General features: G+C 27.6%; 5 protein-coding genes across 5 annotated transcripts; 4 read left to right on the top strand and 1 right to left on the bottom strand.

Moving 5' to 3' along the window:
- Nucleotides 1–40: 40 nt before the first annotated feature.
- GO595_008602 (uncharacterized protein) lies at nucleotides 41–1,471 on the top strand (the record flags this gene model as incomplete). The annotated part of the gene is made up of 1 exon (XM_067922195.1): nucleotides 41–1,471. The coding sequence occupies one exon, from the start codon at nucleotides 41–43 to the stop codon at nucleotides 1,469–1,471; it is 1,431 nt and encodes a 476-aa protein (XP_067771368.1).
- Nucleotides 1,472–1,773: 302 nt separating this feature from the next.
- On the top strand, nucleotides 1,774–3,045 carry GO595_008603 (uncharacterized protein; the record flags this gene model as incomplete). The annotated part of the gene is made up of 1 exon (XM_067922196.1): nucleotides 1,774–3,045. The coding sequence occupies one exon, from the start codon at nucleotides 1,774–1,776 to the stop codon at nucleotides 3,043–3,045; it is 1,272 nt and encodes a 423-aa protein (XP_067771369.1).
- Nucleotides 3,046–8,463: 5,418 nt separating this feature from the next.
- GO595_008604 (uncharacterized protein) lies at nucleotides 8,464–9,192 on the top strand (the record flags this gene model as incomplete). The annotated part of the gene is made up of 1 exon (XM_067922197.1): nucleotides 8,464–9,192. One exon carries the CDS (start codon nucleotides 8,464–8,466, stop codon nucleotides 9,190–9,192), a length of 729 nt encoding a protein of 242 aa, XP_067771370.1.
- Nucleotides 9,193–14,499: 5,307 nt separating this feature from the next.
- GO595_008605 (uncharacterized protein) lies at nucleotides 14,500–14,889 on the top strand (the record flags this gene model as incomplete). The annotated part of the gene is made up of 1 exon (XM_067922198.1): nucleotides 14,500–14,889. One exon carries the CDS (start codon nucleotides 14,500–14,502, stop codon nucleotides 14,887–14,889), a length of 390 nt encoding a protein of 129 aa, XP_067771371.1.
- Nucleotides 14,890–20,965: 6,076 nt separating this feature from the next.
- On the bottom strand, nucleotides 20,966–23,566 carry GO595_008606 (cilia- and flagella-associated protein 58-like; the record flags this gene model as incomplete). The annotated part of the gene is made up of 1 exon (XM_067922199.1): nucleotides 20,966–23,566. One exon carries the CDS (start codon nucleotides 23,564–23,566, stop codon nucleotides 20,966–20,968), a length of 2,601 nt encoding a protein of 866 aa, XP_067771372.1.
- Nucleotides 23,567–24,083: the final 517 nt, after the last annotated feature.

The raw sequence follows: 24,083 nt of genomic DNA on the forward strand, positions 1-24,083 counted from the left end.
TGAGAACCGTTTTGAGGCTTTGTTTAACGTTCTTTCAAATATGAACATTGGGTATAAAGCCAAACAATCAAAAGCTCATGGAAACAAAATTAGGAGTGAGTTAACACAATCTACTTCTGGTCAATGTGAAGATCCTCCTGTTGATTATGTTCCTCCTCCATCACTATTTATTATTTGTGAATGGGTCCTTTCTGCAAAAGAATGTCAAAGCAAGGGATCAAGAGAAGATCTTATCAATGACCTTGAACAAATATATAAAGCGCTTTGTCTTCATCATTCAATAACAAAAGAATTTTTAGAACAATCAGATATATGCAGATTTCTTCTTGTAATTGCTCCACAACATGATGATCTTAAACTTCAACTTATTTCCATTAAATTAATTCATGTTATTATTTCGAAGTCAGTTGAATCCATTGATATATTTCTCTCGTTTGGTGGATATCACTTCATTAATCAGCTCCCGCTTTTCCAAAATGAACAGATCAAGCTTCTTGGATTTGAAATATTACGTTATATTCCACAAACATCTCTTGGAACCAAAGAGTTTCTTCGCACGAACACTCTTACTTTTCTTATTGAATGTTTTGAGGCATCAGTGCAGAATTCGGATGATGTTTTTCAGCAACAAATTTTATTCTGTATTTGTTGCACATTCTGCAACATGTGCCGCTTTATTTCAATGTTTCCCGACAACGTACCACTTCTGATTCTTGGCCTTTTCTTTGATGCCATGAAACGTGTTGACAAACCGTTTCCTTGTCAATTGTCAATTGAATTTTCTGAGGGTCTTCTTCGTTATACCAAAGAAAAAGGTCTTAATCAACTTGTTATAAGTCACCTTTTTAACCAATATAATCTACTTTTACGACCCGATTTCCCATTACATTTACAAATTCTTCAACTTTTTGTTCAAATTGCTGATTGCTGTATTTCATCCGATAGCTCTATCATAACGAAAATTGATATTAACACAGTCAAAGCTTTTCTTCTTGGCTTTCCACATGATTCGAAAGAATTTCAATGTTCAATTTCTATCATAAAAGATTTTGTTGTTGCAAAACAACATGAAAAATGGATAACTGATCCTAAAATCATTAAGAAGTTACGTGATGGAATTGACGCAGCATGTTTTGAATCTAAAGCACTGATTGTTGAATGTATATCTTCGATATGTTATTGTTCATCAATCGAAGTATTACAACAAATTTTCCAGACTGATTTAATTTCTGCATGTTTGGACGCAGTTGAATGTCTTGAGGGAAAGCGTTTAAAGACTGTTCTTATAACATTAAGGAATGCATTACAGAGAATGATAAGATTTGGTACAGATTCGTTTCAGAACTTTGATCAGTTCGAAGATGAGTTTGCAGATGTACTAAAATATAATGCTGATAATGAAAATAAAGAAATTGCCGATGTAGCAAGTGCAATATTGCAAGAATTCTATCCGGAGATATATTATGCATAATTTGTATGTAAATAAAAAGATGATTACTTTTTCTATCGTATTTTGTCATCTTTGTCAGTTTGAATTTTCTCGTTAATTTTTTTGGAAAAGAAAATATAATTATTTACAATTGTAAAATGTTTGATTGAATTATGAATTAAAATTATGTATCGATATTTTAAACAAATGAAAAAACACAAAATAAAAAAACATAAAGACGATCAATAACCTATCAAATTTCTCGATTATCATTAAAAATTTCAAAACTTTCATTTTTCAATGGTTTACAAATGTATAAATATTTCAAAAATCTTTTCATTAAAATGTCAGAGAACCCCGGAAAAATAGCAGACAAGATCAAAGAACTTGATGAACGCTTAAGTGGGATCAAGAGGCATGCTGAAACGCAAGACGGGTTAATGGACTCTTCGCAATTTCAATATACTATCGTTAAAAATGAATTAGAAGAAGATTTACGTCAAATAGAACAATCAGTTCTAGTACTATCAAAAATGTGTCTCCTTAAAATGGTTACAAGCAATGAACAGCTTGCAAAAATGGAAGTTAATTTAGAACATATCGAAGGAACTTTGAAAGCTATTCGTGCCAATGCTGGTCGACGTCTTGTTCCATCTCCTCAACCATCTCAATCTCTAAAGGCTATGGATGATCAATTTTTACCACGTTCCCAACAATATGATGTTGGCTTCCCCGAAAATCCATTCCGCATTAACTTAAATGCCATCAGCAATGTCGGTCGTCGGATTGAAGAGCCAGAGAACTCCAATGATTCACCCTTAATCATCAAATTATCAGAATCAACTCCACTTCCCACGTTCTGGTCATGTACCAATGACTTCTTTGCTCCAACTTCAGGGCCAGCAGCCAACAGCAACTTCAACACCTCATTTAGTGAATGCTATGGCTTTAATGCTGCCGAAACAGATTTAGTTGAACCGCCACCAGAAGAAGAACCACAACCAGCGCCTCAAGCTCCTACCAAAGAAGACAAGAAGAAGGACAAGAAGAAAGACAAGAAATCTCGAAAACGCTCATCAGTATCAATCGAAGAACCCACATCAACTGCACCATCATCCACATCATCGACGATTGTTCCTCCTCCTCCGGTCAGCGAGACACAGCCTGCTCCTCCTCCGCCAGAGCCCGAACCGCCAAAACCGAAACCGCCAGAAAAGAAGAAGAAGGAAAAACCGAAGGCAAAACCGAAACCGCCGGAGAAGAAGAAGGAAAAACCGCCCGAGGAACCGTCGGGTTCGGGTGCCCCGCCGCCACCTCCGCCGCCACCTCCTCCACCGCCACCGCCAGCAGCATCAAGTGCGCCAAAGCTCCCAACCAACAAAGGACTGTCGCTGTCTGATCTCAAGCCAGGCCAAATGCCGAAATTGAAGAAAGTCGAAACAGTTGATAAGTCAGGGCCACAGATCTCAGGCGCTGGGGGCGGCGGCGGAAGCGGTGGCACTGGCGGCGGAAGCACCGGCGGAGGCGGAGCTCCTCCTGGAAATGACATGGCGTCTCAGCTGCAGGCAATGTTCGCGAAGAGAAGGGCAAAGGCAGAAGCCGCTGCAAACCAGTAAACAAACCGAATTTTCGATATATTTTACCTCAACACAACAGTTTTCGAGTGAATTATTTCATGAGTTTTAGCAATAGTCAAATTGTATCGTTTTTATGCATTAAATAATAATTTTCTTTTCATTTGTGCTCAAGAATTAATTGAATCGTTTCCTCGTGGACATTTTTAGTTACAAACATAAGTGCTGTTCTAAATAATTTAAATAATTTCCAAATATTATTCAAAAATCCAAAACAATTAATATAAATTTTAAATAAAAGATATAAATATCTTCAGCATTAATGTCAATTCTTTCATGCTCAAGAAGTAATTTAACTATTTCTGTGAGACCTTTTTCAGCTGCCATCATAAGTGCTGTTTTAAATAATCTAAATAATTGCCAAATATCATTTTGAAATCCTAATTTGTTGAAATAAATTTCATATAAATCAAACAAATATTTTTAACATTGACATCAATTCTTTTCTGCTTAAGAAGTAATTTAACGATTTTTGGATTATTATTTTCTGTTGCAAGAAATAATGGTGAAATAATACGATGGCCTTGATAAAATATTATTTTGAAATCCCAAATGTTAAAATTGTATTGTATAATAAAATTTTTTAAATAAAATTCAGTAGCATTCATATAAATTCCTTCTTTGAGTAATATTTTTATAACTTTTATATGACCAAAATATATAGCAATCATAAGAGGTGAAAAAAATATGAAAAATAATCATGAAAAATTTTATATAATTATTAAAAAATAAAAATTATTTTTGAAAAAATTATATAAAAATGTAGAGTAATTTCAATATCATGCTTAAGAAGGAATTTGATCATTTTAATATGACCATATTTTGAAGCTAAATAAAGTCCATTAGCAAACAATATACATTATAAACACTAAAAATTTAAAATTTATCCCAAATTCAATAAAGAAATATTTCTTTCATTTATTTTACTATACTTTTTTTTAAGAAGAAATTTCGCAATTTCAACGCAACCTTGTTTACAAGCAAATAAAAATGGTGTATTAAATAATTATAATAAATTTCATATAAAAAATTAAAAAATTAATTACTTAAAACAAAACTTAAATATAACAAAAAAATATATCTAACACCATTATAAAATCCATTTCGATCAATAACATATTTAACAATCTCAATGTTTCTTGATTTTACAGCTGATGCCAAAATTTCTGGAGGCAATTTATTTTTTTCAAGAAAATGTTTTAAAAGATATAAATTGCCACTTTCTGTTGCTTCAATGATTAATTCATCATCAACTTTTAAACCTTTTTCTTCTAAAAATTGAAAAATTTCATAATTATTATATAAAATACAATTCTTTGCTAAATCTTCTAAATTTCTATGTATAATATTGGTATCATAAAGATAATAAAAAATATCATTTCGCTGAAATTCAATTGCAGCTTCATATGCACCTTCAAATGATGAATGGTTTTGTTCACATAAATGAATAATCTCTAAGTTTCCACCTGCAACAGCATATTTACCAGTGTTCCCTAATTTTGCGCCATTCATAAGTAAATATTTAAAACACTTAATAGATCCAAAAAATGCTGCATAATCAATAAGTGAAACATTTTTTTGATTAATGAAAGAACATTTTTCATAAAGTGATGGTTCATTTATATGATTATATTCAAATTTTGATTGTGTTGACATTTCTTGAAGTTTTTCTATTTCATCATTCCGAATTATTTTTGATATTTCATCTGCGTTAACTCCTTCTTTAATTAATTGTTTATGAAGTTCCCAATCATTCTTTGAAAGTTTTTTAATATTGTCTTTGAATGTTTCAGCAAATGGAATGTTCAATTTTTTGTTCTCAATTAGATTATTAATATCAACACACATTTTATAATGTGCAAAATAAAGGGACTTTTTGGATTGAACAAGATCTATATCAACAAGGTTTAAATTAATCATCTTTTCAATTAAATATTTAGATTCTTGTGAATCTAAATGAAGAAGATATTGCAGAAAAACATCATATAATTTATCATTTATATTTTGAATTTCTTTCATTAATTGAAAATATAAATCAATATCATTGATACGTGAGATTATAGCTGAATAAATCATTTGAGCAAAAATTATATTAAAAGAATGTGGGAAATTTGGATCATATAACGCTTTGACGATTTCAATAGATTCATCAATATTTTCTTCCTTTAGCTCCCTCATTGTTTTTTGTATATTGTTTAATAATTGGAAACACATTTGTAAAATTCTTGAGGAATCGTAATTGACACGAAGTGGCGTCACTTTTGTATTCGACACGGAAATTTTATTCCAATTAAAAGTGCCAATATGAAAGGAGTTAAAAAAAATTTCAATATCGAATTTTAAAAACTATCAAAATTCTCAAAAAGTTCATCCGGTCATCAAATTTGATAGAATCTTATAAGTTCAGATGAATGGGATAACACGACTGATACTCCAGAAATTATAAAGTGGTTGCAGAAAGGTTTCCCAACGATAGAATCGAATGAATCAAAAATCATCGGATTTATATTCAAAAACTGAGGGGTTTGGGAAATTTTTCTGCAACCACTTTAGATGTTATATCTAAAAATTGAGAAATGTCGATCAACTCACAAGAGACTTCCCCTTCTGATATACAAGAAATGTTCAAGCAAAATGTTGGTCATTATTCACTCACAAGGACAAAGGTATTTGGGATTTTTGGTGTCGTTTTGGAGGTCGTTGCAGAGCTAAGAAGAACCGTACGCTAAAACATTATGATTGCAATAGCTTTATAAGATTAAAAGTTGTGCATAATTTATCAAAAATTATGTTTGTTGAAGGCAATTTTCGACTCAAACATCCAATATCACAAGATTTCTATAATAGTTGGTTGGGTATCAAATTCAACTCGAGATCAAATTATAACTTACACTAAACAAGGAAATCCTGCATATATTAAAAAAAAAATAACAGAATTTGTCAGTGCTCGGAAATTTTATGATATCAGACGTTCTTATTTAAACTCAAGAGATGTTGATACAATCAAATCAATCCAATCTATTATTCATCAGTTATCAAATAATTATGAAACGTGATTTCATTTGAACAGAGCAGATAATCAAATTCTCACTGCAACATTTGTTTCAAGGAGGTTAAAAAATTAAATAATATCTAGATATATATCACAATTAGATGACATAATGATGACTAATGATTTTGATATGCCTATTATAAATGTCTTATTCATTGATTAAAATAATGATTCACAAATACTAGCATTTTCAATAATATCCAGTAAAGAAAAGGAAATATTTAAACTTGTATTTGATGATGTATAAAAAAAAGTTGGCATACCAAGAGTTGTAATCATTGATAGATTAAAAGCACAAAAAGCAGCAATTGAGATAGTAATGTTAAATACTATAATTGTTTTTTGCAAAGTTCATATGATGAGATAAGTCGAATAAACATTTGGTCCTTAATCTATAATATATGAGTTATTTCATTAATGAATATATTAATTCTATAAATCAAACTATTCGGAGTATCGTCAAAAATAAAAGAGCTATCCAAGCATTAATTGATGATATCGATTGTTATGATCCTAGTTTTTTATTGTCTGTAAATTTAAGAGAACGAAGAACAACTAATGCGATTGAAGGTTTAAATGGTAATATTCGGGAAAAATTAGATGGGAAAAGAGATATTGAGATTGTTATAAAAATATTGGATTATTTAGCTACAGAATTTGCTTGGCGAAGTGAAGCCATGCTTACAGATATTGACAACAATATTTATGAAGGTAATATTCTAGGTTCAATAGCAATAGATAAATTGAAAAATGAAGTCGAAATTGCTAAGAGAACTAAAAATAAAAATATGGATGGAAGAGCTAATATCGAATTATTAAAATGGATTAATGAGGAGAATTGCAAATTTTTTACAGAGATTGAATATGGTCTTCCTTGTGTCCATAAAATTATTAATCGTTTAGATAGACGAATCCCATCAATATCACAAAATGAAATACCTGAGATTTATTTTAAAAAATCGTACCAAATACAGGAAAACAATTTTTTTCAAAATAAAATCATAGAACATGAAATTCAAGAAATACCTCATTATGATATGAGTTACTCTCCACTTACAAGAGCATTTGAAGAAATTGCTTCAGTCGTTCAAAGAGATGATAGAGTGAAAGTACTAGTTCTCAAATTATATAATGAACTTAAAGATATAAATTTAAATTTATTTTCTGGAAGAAAAAAGACAAGACCAGCAAATTTAATAAGAAGGTCAGGAAGAAATAGTCAGAAAAAACATTATTCATGCAGTATATGTAGAAAATCGAGTCACAATAAAGCAACATGTGCGAATTTACATGAAGATAATATAAACGAAAAGTTAACATCTAAAGAAGCAGAAATAAATGAAAACAATATTTCAGAAACTGAAAAAGAAATAATTGAAGACAACTTTTTAGAAATGGAAGAGGAAAGCATAAGAATTGATATTAATATTGAAAATGAAGAATTGTTGGTCAATTTAACACCTAAAGAACTTGAGATATTAGAATTACTGTCATTAGATCAATTGAATTTATTTCAAAGATACCCTGTTTTTCATAAGTTTTTGTCTGCTATAGGACGAAAAAAAATCCACAAAACATAGAAACACTGAATGGAATTTATTATACTCAATGGAAAACAGTAAAAGAGTATATACTAAATCAGTCTATGGATGTCTCGGATGAAATAGGAATTATACAACTCATATATATGATGAATTATGGTCAAAAATTAAGAGATAATGATATGCTAAATCATATATCTCAACTGACTCTATATTTAGAAACCAATACCCGACTCACTATAATAAAAATTATATTAATTTCACATTTGTTTTATAATTCATAAAAACATAAATTCTAAATGAGATATGATTAAAAGAAATAAAAGAAAATACTTATTATCAACCAATTTCACTCGTGGAATTCCAAATAAATTGTCTAAGTTCAATCAAAAATTCATTTTATTTATGATCTTGCAACTCAAAATAATTGACATTTTATTATTTATTGTGAATTGCTTGATGAATGACATTGAATTATCAGAATTAACTTTCTTCAATCTTCCTAAAACATGTCGATTTTTTTTAATTTCCTCATGTTAGCACTTTTAATTGAAAAAAATTTCGTGTCGAACGCAAAAGTGACGCCACTTCGTGTCATTTACTATTACCCAAAATTCTTTTAGTTTATCGGATTTTTTTGTTTTCTAAAGTTTATTACACCTAAGTGAGGGTTCTCCTAAACTAACTCAATTCTATCGTTTTGTAGATAATTTCAGCAAAGCTGCTGCTGCAGATAAGCTGAAGTTATCGATCGTTTTTTATTATTTTGAACAAAGCAAGTCAAAATAATACACACCAAAAAGGAAAATGTCGCGCCCAGTTACAGATTCAACAGAAATCCAATTGCTCTTGGAAGACCGTCTACAAAGTGAAGAGCGCCGAAGCACTGAGTTAAAGAAACGTATTGCGGATTTGAAAACACAAATGAAACAAACCAATCTTTTAGTAAGTGGTAATACCGAAGTTACACTTGGTGATGATGTTACTCTTTCTATTGGGGCATCACGTAAACAAGGACACATAAACACAAGTTGCAATTTTGCTTCATTTGTAAAATTCGTTCAACTTTCTTTCTCATTCGATGAAAAGGAGTTTGGCTTTAGAGACGACCAAGGTCGTATAGTCTATCTTCAGAGCAATCAAGACATCAAGTTCATGTTCACATGGTATTTTGCCCATGAAGTTAAAAGCATACAAATAGTTTCAATACCATTTTCAGATATTGCCGTCATAAAGAAGCGAAAGATGTCAAAGGAAGTTCCTTACAAAGATGGTAGCGCTGTTTTCCGATGCGAAATTTGCGGCCCCGAAAAACCATTGTTTTATCTTGTTGTTCCTCCAAATTATAGCTTCAGTGATGGAATGAATTATCTTCAGGGAATATTTGGCAAGATATCATCGCTTATGTTTGCTGATGATGATGAAGATATCATCACTGTGGATTCAAACGAATCGTGGGGATACTGCATTGGCACAGGTATAAAAATGTCGAAGATTGGAAGGTATCAGCTTCTTCTAATCCAAACTTCGAATTAGGCAATAATACGTTTATCATTAAGAAAATCAATAAAACTACCAACGAACGAGCCAATGGTTAGACATACTGAGTGTGAAATTGGTGGGTTTTTCCAGAATACTGGCCAATCTAGTGGAAATGGAATTGATCCAATTAAAAGACCGATTTGAGAAAAAAACAGCTCATATGTCCACCCAAAGGTTACGAGTGGAGCAACACATACTGGGCCAAGTAAGAGTGCGATGATAAACCATTTTTTAATTGAGAAAATCCCAAGGATAAATGTGATGGAAAAAAATGTAATAATAGATGAAGTGAGTATTGCAATTATTTGAAATAGAGTCTTTTTGGAGTTAATAAAATAAAAAACCAACAAAGGAAATCTAAATAAAAAATGAATTAGAAGTAAAAATGGATAATATGATTGAAGTTTTTCAGAAACAATCAACATTAATAATACAAGAAGTTGAGAGGTAGTTAATATTAAGTATATCAATGATTTGGACCTGATTACATTCATAAAATTTGGTTAACTTCTTTTGAAAGTTGAACTTGTATTATATTATGTTATTAATATCATGAAAGATTATAATGGAAGCATCGTTGGTCTAATGGTAGAATCTTGGCTTCCCAAGCCAAGGGTCCGGGTCCGATTCCCGGGCGATGCACTTTTTGCGTTTTAAATTTTTTCTCCCCGGTTAACCGCCTTTACTTTATGTTTAAGTTTGATATCCATAAAGTAAAGCTTCCCCTATAAGAAAAAAGAAGAGCAAAACAAAAACAATGCCAAAATTATTGAATTTTTTGGGTATTCAATTGCTAAAATCAAGTTGCGAGAAGCATATTATCTTGCGAATATCATCGAACAAAAATTTCCAAATGCGTTCATTCAAAATATTTTGCACATCTTCATCCAGAAAAACAGAATAAGAAAAATAATCCTAGTGAACTATTTCATGCATTTTTCCTCAAAAAATAACCTTAAGTTACATAAACAATTAAATCATGAAGGAGTTAATACAACTAAAATTTCAAAAATAATTCGATCTGATGATGTTGAAAAACTTCAAGAAATATCATCACAACCAAAATTTTATTATAATCAGGAAATTATTCCATCGCTTTATTAAAGATATTCATACATTAATAATAAAAATGTTTTATTAATTGATTATTCAGCATTTTTTTCAGCAGTTAAATGTTTTAAATATTTACTTATGAATGGAGCAAATATAGAAAATACAGGTAAATATGCAGTTGCAGGTGGAAATGAAGAAATTATTCATTTATGCGAACAAAATCATTCATAATTTAAAGATGCTTATGAAACAGCAATTGAATTCCACCGAAATGATATCTTTAAATATATTTATGAGAATAAATTAGAAAAAATATTTTTAAAACATATTTATAGCTATGATTCACATAATGATAATGATTTTCAATGCATTTGTATTACAAATGGAAATTATGAAATTCTTTCTAAATATTTAGAAGAAGAAGGATTGGAAATCAAAAATTTACATCTCAACAAAGCTGCTGAAATTGGTAATCTATTTCTCATCACACATTTTCTACAGGAAAACAAAATTTCATCAAACATATTAATATATGCTTTAATATTAAAGAATTTTGAACTTATCAATTATATTATTTATCAAGAGGGAATTAATGTTAATGATAAAAATATTAATTTGTTTTGTTTAAGGTTTGTTCTGATAATATGATTTTATAAAAAAATGTTTGGAAATCAATCATTGCATTGAAGACTGCACTTAAATTGTATCTTGTAATGGTTATGTAGATTTTGTTAGAATACTTCTAGGAAAAGAAGGAATTGATGTAAATGAAAAAGATTTTTATTTATTGTATTTCAAATTATCAAAATTCCAATTAATACTATATATTAATATATATTAAACTCGACTTGCGATTTCCACCCATCGTATATAGCGATCATCCTACGATCTTGATATTATGGATATATAATATATATACATAGTCGCATCTATGATTAATAAAAAACTAAGAATTATATCTTGATTAGCACGAGATAAATTTATTCTTTCATTCCAAAAAGTGACAAAAATCGACTTTTGCATGATTTATGTCGAACGATAGAGGCAACGATAAGTGATGATAGAAGAGTATTTGAATGATGGTAAATATTATCAAATTTTTACCCAGCTATCAAAAAATACGTTATTCATGCCCTAAAAGTGTCTTGAATTTTCATGCTTTGTTTCTTTCTGTCATTGTGATGATAATGGCAGCCAAATTAAATGATCCTTGGTTTGTCAAGAAATAAAATTGCTGAAATTTTTATAAAAGCGTGATTCGTTATTTATTTCAAATGATTATATGGAATCTTGATTTTCTTGGAATTAATTTATTTATTAATTTAATGAAAAAATAAATGATATATTAAACTTCAAAATATATTAATGATATACTTATTCAATCTAATTAGTTAGATTAATAATCAATAGTAGGGTGATGTGAGCGAAAAATTCCACAATGGAATTTTGATATAACTCGAAAATTTTTATAAACATAGTGATTAAACCCTATATCACATGTATTTAATTGGATTCATTCGTCTATTTTTTGGATATTTTGATTTTTTGATTTCAAATATTGTTGCTTTCAAAAAGTTAATATTGCACACAAAAATTGCATTATCACATAAAAACATGTTGCCACAACCTTTTATTCATTTTTGTTGATATAACATAATTGTTTTTAGTAAAAATTATTCAATATTTGTTTCTAAATTGGGTAAATTCAATTTATTTTCTATTTTTATCAAAATTTACAAAAATTGCATTTCTTTATTGAAATGCATTATTTTAATGAATAACTTTATTCAATGATAAAAATTCTTCTGATTTTTATAACAAAGAGTAACATTAATTTCATTTAAATCATTTTTTCATGTTTTCGATATTTAATGATATTTCTCAATTCACATGTCACATTATTATATTGAAATTTGTTGTTGATTAAATGGAAAATTTCTCTAAAATGTATGAAAGAATTTTGATAAAACTGATATAAATACAAAATATTGATTGTATTCTATTTAATGGTACTTCAAATTTTAAAATAGCATTGTGTAATTTTTTGTAACGCATCAAAATAATATCATATGAAAAAAATTATACAGTTAGGGATTTAAACCTGTCCCATGGTACGTATACGTTTACACTTAGATGTCAGAAATTTTTGAAACAAACATAAATATCTCATTTATTTATTGGTTTTAATAATTTATATTTATAAAAATAATTTAAATTATTCTTTTAGATATAAATATTTATTTACACTATGATATCTCATATAGATAAGTAAAAAAGTGCAATTTAATTTTTATTGCTAAAGTTGATTAATTTCATCTTCATCTTCATATTTTGGAGTTTCGTTGCTAATATAAGTACAACCAAGTGGAAGGTATTCAGAATTCACGATGCCGAATTTGTGTTGCCTTTTCTTTTTGACTTCATCGATTTTTATATTAAAATTTCAAAGTTCATGAAATCCCGGATTCGAAACCAGCTCTTTGGCAACAAATTCCACAACTCTCTTACCAGCAACAGTTTTAGTACTTATTCCTGCCCTTCTGAAAGCCCCACGAATGTTAAATGATGTTGTGGTCTGCTCGTATGCCTTTAATATAACAATAATTGCATTTTCTACCATTTTTTGGCTTTCTTCATCTTCAACAGTATTTTTGATTTTTTTAAAAACGCCAAATAATGACAAATCAAGGGCTTGGAAAATGTTTGTGGTATGGGAAGGAAAACATATAACAATTATATTATTTTCTCTCAGAACTTGTAAAATATCAACGTTACAATGCGCACCAGATGAATCCATTAATAAAATTGCTTCATACTCTACAACTCCATATTTTTCTTATACACATTTGACATATGGAATCAATACATCATTAATATATTCAGCAAATAACTCAGAATCAACGTAAGGTCGATTTCGAATACGAATCATTACATCTTCATCTTGTCGTAAACCGTTTATCCATAAATCAACACTATATAAGTGTTTGGTTATTAACATGGGAGTAATAGCATCACCTGCTGCTGAAACACATGTAAGGAGTGTCACATGAGTTACTTTTCTTGTTGAAAAATGATGAACATTGTTTTAGTTGACTTTAGCATCAACAAAAACTTTCTTCGGTTTTCGATATTCCCAAGATGAAGTTCCTACTTCATTTAAATTAAAAACTAATTCTGTTGACCTTCCATCCACATGTTTATGCATGTTTTGGAAGTGTTCTCTTATATGCTCTCTGAGAACTGTCATTCTTGTGTCTTCCTGAGGAAGTAATCTACATTTTTTAATTTTATCTATATTTCTAAGATAAAATTGATTTATCCATCCCTTTGTTAAAGATAAATCAAATTTTTCTTTGATAAAAGATAATAACTGCCTTTGGGTCATTGCATGACCTTAATTAGATGAATCAATAATTGCTTGAACAATTATTTCTTCTTTATCTTCATCTAATGCTCTATGTCGACCTAAAGGTTTTGGATCTTGTGGGCCGTTTGAAATACTTCTAGATACAGTTTTACGACACATATTAAAGACAAATGCTAGTTGATTAAAAGTGAAAGTAACATCATCTAATTCAGATGCATATTTGTAGAGAAAACAAAGCTGATGATTTTCATATTATAAGTTCATAAAGTCAGGATTTCTTAATAATAATCGAGTAAATCTTTGATAAATACCAATAGTATCTAATTTTTGTTTAATTTCATCTAGTGGAATTGCTGGTGTTAATGTTGACATTGAGAAAAATTAGGTTTTATTAAATATTATTTATTAACGTATCTTAACGTATGGGACCACTTTGATTCCTGGTACACGTTTAAATCCCTAACTGTACATGGTGTAAAATTTATATTATAAAAATTCCACTTTAAATTTATCATTATTTGATAATAAATGAACCAAAATATTCAATTATAATGAATACATTTCAGTAATTTAAGAATTTCGAAAAAATCATTAAATTTGTGATTTCAAATTTTTTCAAAATAAATTTCAAAATTATATTTATTATGGCACCTCTGTGAAATAGAAAAAATTTGGCTTGATTTCATTCAGGATAATGTTCATTTTTAGGGAGTTTTTTTTCGCTTACACTCCTCTTCAATAGTTATTCAATTGTCGGTAAATATCTTCCAAAGCTTATAACATGGGTCAACGATAAATTAAGCATTGAAATCTGCAGCAAACTTAAATTATGCCAATCAAATGATGAAAATGATGATGCATATCTCGAATTATATCTCGAAATGGACGAAAATGACTATGTAACAGACATTGAACTTCCACTAGGACTTAGCAATGCCGACAACTGTGCTATTTGTAAGAAAGCTGTTGGATTTGTCTCAGCCGCAATGAAGAACAGTCTTGTCCAAGCTGTAGCTAAAGCCGCAGCGTGCGGAGCAATCTCCAGTGGAGTCGGCGCCGGACTTTGCAGAACAATTGTTGGGTCGTGTGTCGGCCCAATAATTACATGGCTTGGACAACAGTTATCACAATCAAAGATCTGCTCTAAATTAGGCTATTGCAAAGGAAATTCCATCGATGAAGGTGATGATGAATTGCTTATGTCGAAATTCCGGATGGCTTGGATAACGCATCTGCATGCGACATATGCAAGAACGTTGTCAACGGCATGAAGACAATCGCTGATGTCTCATCAAAAGCAGAAAGTGTCAAAAAGATTGTGACTGAACTTTGTACGAAAATTCCTGTACTTGGAAAGGGAATACAATGGTCAGAAACTACTTTACGTTAAATTTACAATATGATTTTGAGTGGAATGTCAAGTATCAATATTTGTAAGAAAATTGGACTTTGCTAAATTGAATATTGTGAACTAACTTCGCTAATAATAAACGATTTGTCCGAAATGTAATTTGATTGCGATGTGGTATGGCAAAACATTTGATGGGCCAAAAGTATAAAGAACTTCCAAAGAGTGATTGGGATTTTAGCAAGAAGCAGACTAAAGAAACGTTTCTGATAAAATTGAAGAGTTGCTGGAAAAATGAAATATTGATTTCAAAATACTGAAATATTTGTATTATTAACAAACTGATATCTTAAAAATAATCAAAATCATATGTTTGATTAAATTTATGAAATTCAATTTTCATTTATATATGAGCCAGCCTAACTATAAATTTGGACTGCTGAATTATTTTTATGGTCATGATAGAAAATATAAAAAAGAATCGGGCAATTGTTTTTTGCTACAGACAAACCTTGTCAATTTTAGTAGCTAAAAAATAATTTAGATGTCATTTTGCTGTAATTAAATTTGTTAGATAAAAAATAGATGGAGCAAAACGTCAGATTTTGATGAAAAAATTATTGAGAAGCTTCAACAAAATCATATAAGTTGTTGATTTTTAGAATTTCTTCACAATTTTTGAGTTTCATATTCTGGTGAATGCCCTTAATTAAAAATTTTATAAATAACATATGCTGAAAAAGAAAGAGAATAAAAGATTTATGAATAATAAATAAAACATAAAAAATATTTAAATTCACATATCTGTTGAAAGAATAATAATAAATCATCGGATTTATATTCAAAAACTGAAGCAATAAACTGGGGAGTTTAACCACAAATTCAAACATATAACTAAAGATTTAAAAACACAAAAACTATTTTAAAATATATACTAAAAAATTAAACAAAATAGACAAAAATGCAAAAAATGATTAAGTAAATCACAGATGTTTGAAAGAGAGAGATAAATGAGATAGTAATGATTAAATAAGATATGAAACTATATGTGTATATTGAAAGCCTAAATGTGATGGATAAAATGATTAAATTTCTATATTAATAAATTTGGTGTACTAAATCACAAATGAGAGAGACCAAATGATTTAATGAGCTGCACTTGAAGTTGAAATTAATAACGAAAATGTCTAAAAAGTCTATTAAAGGGGTAAAGAGAACAGGTGTTGTTTCTTCAATCTTTGCGAGAACAATTTTTTATATCACATTTCCAAAAACCCCGGGGAATTCCCCGCCTTTCTTACACAATTTTTTTGCTACTAAAATTGACAATGTTTGTCTGTAGCAAAAAACGATTCCCCAAAAGAATCACCATTGACAAACGCCTAACTATTCAAATCGATATTCCTGAATTAATATATTATAAATCGATCATATTTTATATTAATGAAGATAATGAAGATATCAACTCAAAACCTATAAATTCACAGATAGTATGAAATCGATATCTGATTCAACTATGGCTCAGAAAATTAAATAGAAAATACATCATATATTATTTTATAATTTATTTATGATTGATATTTTTCAAAATAAAATATAACATAATTATGATGGATTTAACAAATGATATTGTAAAATATTTTAAGTACCTCTGTTATATAGTATATTATCATTTTTCTTGTTTCTATCACTAAATGAGATTTATCATTTTCTTTTTTAAAACTATATTCCTCTCATGAAGTAATTTAACTACTTCTGTATGACCATATAAAGATGCTTTCATAAGTGCTGTTTCAAATAATTTAAATAATTTCCAAATATTGTTTTGAAATCCAAAATTTTTAAAATAAATTTTGAATAAAACAAATAAATATCTTTAGCATTAATATCAATTCCTTTTTGTTCAAGAAGTAATTTAACTACTTCTGTATGACCATTTTGAGATGCACATATAAGTGCTGTAATAAATAATATAAATAATTTCCATATAATATTTTGAAATATCAAATTATTATAATAAATTTTAAATAAAACAAATAAATATCTTTAGCATTAATATCAATTCCTTCTTGTTCAAGAAGTAATTTAACTATTTCTATATGACCATGAAAAGATGCATACATAAGTGCTGTTTCAAATAATTTAAATAATTATCAAATTTTATTTTAAAACATAAAATTTTTAAAATAAATTTTGAATAAAACAAATAAATATTTTTAGCATTAATATCAATTCCTTTTTGTTCAAGAAGTAATTTAACTACTTCTGTATGACCATTTTGAGATGCACATATAAGTGCTGTAATAAATAATATAAATAATTTTCAAATATTATTTTGAAATAATAAATAATTAAAATAAATCTTAAATAAAACAAATAAACACCTTTAGCATTAATATCAATTCCTTCTTGTTCAAGAAGTAATTTAACTATTTCTATATGACCATGAAAAGATGCATACATAAGTGCTGTTTCAAATAATTTAAATAATTTTCAAATATTATTTTGAAATATCAAATTATTATAATAAATTTTAAATAAAACAAATAAATATCTTTAGCATTAATATCAATTCCTTCTTGTTCAAGAAGTAATTTAACTATTTCTGTATGACCTTTTGAAGATGCTTTTATAAGTGCTGTATTAAATGATTTAAATAATTTCCAAATATTATTTTGAAATAATAAATAATTAAAATAAATCTTAAATAAAACAAATAAACACCTTTAGCATTAATATCAATTCCTTCTTGTTCAAGAAGTAATTTAACTATTTCTATATGACCATGAAAAGATGCATACATAAGTGCTGTTATAAACAATTTAAATAATTTTCAAATATTATTTTGAAATCCAAAATTATTAAAATAAATATCAAATAAAACAAATAAATACCTTTAGCATTAATATCAATTCCTTCTTGTTCAAGAAGTAATTTAACTATTTCTGTATGACCATTTTCAGATGCACAAATAAGTGCTGTTTTAAATAATTCAAATAATTTCCAAATATTATTTTGAAATCCAAAATTATTAAAATAAATTCTAAATAATACAAATAAATATCTTTAACATTAACATCAATTCCATCTTGTTCAAGAAGTAATTTAACTATTTCTGTTTGATCATTTGAAGATGCATCAATAAGAGATGTGTTAAATAATATAAATAATTTCCAAATATTATTTCGAAATATTAAATTATTACAATAAATATCAAATAAAATAAATAAATATCTTTAGCATTAATATCAATACCTTTGCAATTCAGAAGTATTTTAACTATTTTGATATGGTTATTTTTAGACGCATTAACAAGTGCAGTTTCAAATATTTGTTATAAATATGAAATATTTAATTTAATCATAAAATTATGAATTCAGATATCAAAATGGTTAACATTAATTCCTTGTTGTTTAACAAGCCATTGTACTGTTTCAACATATTCTTTTTTTGCTGCATCTAAAAGTTGTGTATTAAATAATTTAAATAAATTAAAAAAAAATTTTATGAAACATAAAGATATAAAAACAAATATAAAATTGATTAAATAAATGTTATTTGATGATTTATCAGAATTGTTTTGTTCAAGAACTAATTTAATGATCTCATAATTTCGTGTTGAACATGGATAACTATATATGATTGAAAAATATTGCTTGTTTTTAATATAACGATTGAGAAAGAATAAATTCCCAATTTTTATTGCTTTTCCAAGAATATCATTGCTTATTTTTAATCCAACTGATTTTAAATATATAAACGTTTTGAAATTATTATGTTTTAAGCTCAGAATTCCAAATTTATTTAAATCATTAATTTCAGTAATTTTGTTTTCATAAAGATATTTAAAAATATCATTTCGATGAAATTCAATTGCTGTTTCATATGCATCTTCAAATGATGAATGGTTTTGTTCACATAAATGAATGATTTCTACATTTTCGCCTGCAACTGCATATTTACCTGTGTTTTCTACTTTAGCTCCATTCATAAGTAAATATTTAAAACATTTAACTGAAGAAAAAAATGCTGCATAATCAATTAATGTAACATTTTCTTTATTTATAATTGAACATCTTTCATAAAGTGATGGTTCAATTGTTTGATTAAAATTAAAGTTTGTTTGTGATGATATTTCTTGAAGTTTTTCGATTTCATCATTTCGAATGATTTTCGCAATTTCATTTGGATTATGTCCTTCTTTAATATATTTCTTATGTAATTCCCAATCATTCTTTGAAAGTTCTTCATAATTATTAATAAAATCTAATTGTAATTGCTGTGAATCAAGATGTTTTAATTGAAGAATTTCTTCTTTTGGATAATAATGTGCAAAATAGAATGATTTCTTTTCTCCTATAAAATCTGGTTGAATGAATTCATGTTCAATCATTTTATTAAGTAAATAATTTGATTCTTGTGTTTTTAACTTAATTAAATATCTTTCGAAAACATATATTATCTTATAACATTGAATGTTTTCTTCTTTTAACTCAATAAATTTTAAAAAATTTAAATATAAATTTACTTCTTTCCTTTGAGATATAAAAGCACTATATATTAATCTACTAATTAAAATATTAAATGAATATGGAAAAATATCACTAAAAAACTTCATTACGGTTTGAGTCGATAATTCGAAATTATCTTCTGTTAATTCAAAAATTATGTTTTCGAGTGATTGTAATGGAGCTGGACTCTTTTTTTGGTTTGATCTTTCTGAATTAATTTTTGTTAATTTTTGGCTTGTCTTTATAAAATTTTTTGGATTAATAACTCGTGTTTTCGAACGAATGTTCAATGGGTTTCTATTCGAACGAGTTTTCATATTATCATAAAGTTTAATATTTGGATTAAGTGACTTAACGTTTTAAAGCAACCGTTTATCACAATCACAAATTTTATAACGTATTTAAACGGTTCAAATATTTGAGCAAAGCCACTTTTTAATCCTAACGGAAATTTCACATCCACCAAATATAGAACCAGATAATATCATTACAATTGAGAAATTGTTAGTGAATTAGGTGGAAATAATCTTGAGTTAACAGCCAAACACATTTCAGAAAATATTGAAGTTGATTTGAGTTTCCTTTATTTAATTAATTTTATTTAACTCAGTTTGTTTTGTGTTTTTGAAATAAAATCAGAATTTGCAAATATAAAAAATTTAAATTTTTAGGAATTACTTGAAGTATTACAATAAATAAATGAATAAGTATAAAATGATACCAACGAAACTTGCGTATTGTGTGAGTAAAAATGAAAATCAAATATTAGAAATACTTTTAAATAATAAAATCGAATAATTACAAGAAAATTCAATACAATATGATATTGATTTTAATCAGTTAATTTGATCACTCATAATGAAAACTATTCTTTTATTTCTAACCAAAAAGAAAATGTTTCGTTAATTGATTTTTGGATTCAATGTTTTAAATATTGATTATTAAATTATGAGAATGTGGGAAACGCTTAAAATATACTAATGTGGGAGGAAATTTAGAAAATGTTAATATATGTGATTAAAATAATTCATCATTTAATGCGTAATCGAAACTGCAAACCAATTTCACCAAAATATTTTCTATTATTATTATTATTAATGTTACTAATTCGGGATATTTTTTTGCCCAATTTATTCGCCTTTAACACCATAAGATTATGAATCAAAAGTATTCCAATTATTTTAATTTTATATTCTTGAAAAAGAAGGAATTGATGTAAGTGCTAAAATTAAGTTTTAATGATTTGATGTTTATTTAAATTATATACCTGTCAGCGCACAAAATATTATATAAATCAAACTAAAGAAAAGAATAGAAAACCTCGAATTATTTGTTTGTTTTGTTTAAAATTTCTTTTAATCACATGACGTTCTAAAATCAAATATGAAGTTTTTTGAAATTATTTACGACTGCACTTATTTTAGCATCTCAAAATGTTTTTATCTCTCTCTAATCTTAATTTCATACAAAACATATTTAAACAAACATTTATTCATTTAAATTGATAGAAATCCCGAGTTCATCCAAAACATTTTGTTGTTCTTTCAACATTTGTTTTTGTTTTATATCTTTTCTTTTTTGTTTTAACCATTTATTTCTTTGAGAGTTAATCTGCATTTGCATTTCAGACAAATCTTTTTTATAAGTTTTCACTGCTTCTCTATATACTTCCAATTGAGAATTTATTTGATCCAAACTATAATTTTCAACTTTTATATTTTCTTTATACCTTTGATTTTTAGTTTTTTCGTATTCGATTTCATTTTTTCTCTTCAATCTAAGAGACATTTCATTAAATAATTTTTCTTTTTCTTTTATTTGTATTTGAATTTCATTAACTTCTTTAATTAAAGATACGATTTCTTCTTGTAATTCTTGATATCTTTTAAGTTTTTCAAATCGTTGTGGGTCAACACTTTCTAACATATTCCATCTATGGATATTCATTGGAATTTTTAATTCTTCTTCCATTGCAACTCTTTGAGTTTTGAGAGTTATCAGTTCACTTTCCATCGATTGAATTTGCGCCACTTTTTCTTTTAATTGATCGTCAATTTTCGATAACTTTTTGATCGTCTTTTGATCGTGCTCGATTTGAAGTTGAATTTTTTCGATTTCATTTTCTTTGGCATCATATTCTATTTCTCCATTTTTACATTGGTTTTTGATTACGATTAATTTTTCTGCCATCATTTTTAGTTCTTTTTCACGTTCAACATTTTGCGTTGTCATGATATCTTTTTCTTTCTTAACTTCGTCTGTTTTATGTTGATGAATTTTTAATTGATTTTTTGCATCTGTTATTGTTTGATTAAGTTTAGCTAATTCACATTCATGAGCAGAAATTGCTCTTTGTGCAGTTGCTATTTCAATTTGTATCTCACAAAGCTTTTCTCTAATATGGTTTTCATCAAGTTTTACTGATTCTAATTCATGAGAATCATAAATTCGCTCTTTATCTTTTCTTCTAATTTCAGTTTTACTTTGTTCAATTTCATATTTCATTCTTTGAAATGAATGTTGAAGTTGATATATTTGTGATTGTAATTCTTTAACTTTCTTCGATGCAATTTCACGTTCTTTTCGAACATATTCATATAACGATTGTTGTTTTTTGATTTTCTTTTCTGCAGAAGTTGTTTCTAATTCTTTTTTATTAACTTTGGAATCGATTTCTTTGATTATATCTTGTGCATAAAGATATTGTGAAGTTACATTTGATAATTCTGTTCCATATTTTTCTCTTTCTCTTTCTGCGTCTAAAATTTTTTGTTGGATATCTTGTAATCTATTTTTAAGAGTATTTATTTCATTTCCAATGTTTTGCGTTTGACTTTTATTAAGTTCAAGTAAAAAATCTGCTTCTGTTTTCTTTTGAAGTTGATCTTCTTTTTGTTTTAATGTTTTATTTTGTGATCTTGTTGATGTTTCTATTTGTTTCTTTAAGAAATTTCCTTCAAGTTTTAAAGACTCAATTTCCATCTCAAAAGCGCCTAAATTAATTCGAAGATTATCACATTCTTTACGAATAGTTTCATAATTCTCAATATATTCATTAGTTTTTTGTTGTATTTGTTCTTTCTCTTTTTCTTGGTCTTCAATTTGTGATTTAAGTTTATCAATTATATTATTTCTATCTTCTAAAACTTTGTTGGTTTCATTAATATCCTTTGTAATACGAACAATGGAATGATTTAAATCTTTGATTTCTTGTTGAACATGTTGAAGTTGATCTTCGTTAGCCAATTTTTCAGATTTAAGACTTTCATAATATCGAGTTTGCTCATGAAGCTTGTATTCAAGCTGACGAGCAAGTTCTATTTGTTGTTTCACAGCTTTACTTCGTTCTTTGAGTTGTTCTTTGGTGTCTTTTAATCTTGATTTAGTTGAATCCCGTTCAAGTTCGAGTTCATAAATATGTTGTTGCTCGTTTTGACCTTCGCGTAATTTCGCTTCAACTAATTCATCAAGACGTTGAAGTTCAGCAATTAAATCTTCAAGTTCTTTGTCTTTTTTATCGAGTTTTTCGTTAGAAACTCTAACAGCTTCTTCAAGAAGTGGGATTTGAGACTCTAAATTATCATATTCACGAGTAAGTTCTTCATGTCGTTCTTTAAGTTGTTGGATAAGATCTTTCTCAGTTCTTTCATTGACGGTACATTGCTCAAATTCGTTTTCGATGTTAGCAATTTTTGATGTTATTAAGTTGTTTTCTTCAATCGAAGATTCTAAAATTGATCGTGACATGTTTAAACTCATTACCTTATCAATTCTTTCATCATTGAGCTTGGTTATTGAATGAACATCTTCTTCGGCTAATTTCGTGGCTGTACGAACCTTAGCTTTATTTCCCAATATTTCAGATTCTAAAGCACGACATTTTTTAATGTATCTTGCTTGATTAGATAACGATTTTTGTATGATCCCATAGAGTTTTAAATATTCACTTCGAAATTTTACTAATGGAGAATCTTTTGGAATTTCTTGATTTATCTCATGAAGATCGCATTGAATTTCAGCAACCATAGTTTTACTAAAATCTGTAAGTTGCTGGATAGTATCATAATTCTGATTTTGCTCTGTGCTCATTTAAAATTTCTTAACGTATTTTTAGTGTTAAACATTTTTTTTCAAACCAAAATATATTGTTTCATATATTTTTTGAAGTACATAAAAACTCTAAAAGGATCTAAACATCTTACACAAGTAAATAAGAGTTATGAATATTTTTTGATAAGCATTTTAAAAAAATCAAAAACGTAAAACAAATATAATTTATTCATTTTTAACTTTATTGAATGTTGATAATGCAATACAAAATCCTTGGAATATGTTCAGAGGATGTGAAACTGAAAAATGAAATTCATCTTTTTCCACTTTTGCAAATGAGAAACAATGTTTATTGTTAAATGTTAGGAAAAAACTTTTCTCAGAGAGTTCAAATTTTTCCGCTTCTTCTTGGAATTTTGTTTTTGCATTTTCTCTGAAGTCGACTTGAACAATTTCTCCAAAAGGGTTATTTTCGACTGAAGATGTAAGTTTCATTTGTCTTCCTATAGTTTTCTTTTCAAAATATCTTAGATAATGAATTCCAAAGGTAGCTTCG

Source organism: Histomonas meleagridis, assembly GCF_020186115.1.
Source record: "Histomonas meleagridis strain 2922-C6/04-10x chromosome Unknown contig_68, whole genome shotgun sequence".
Lineage (NCBI taxonomy): Eukaryota > Parabasalia > Tritrichomonadida > Dientamoebidae > Histomonas > Histomonas meleagridis.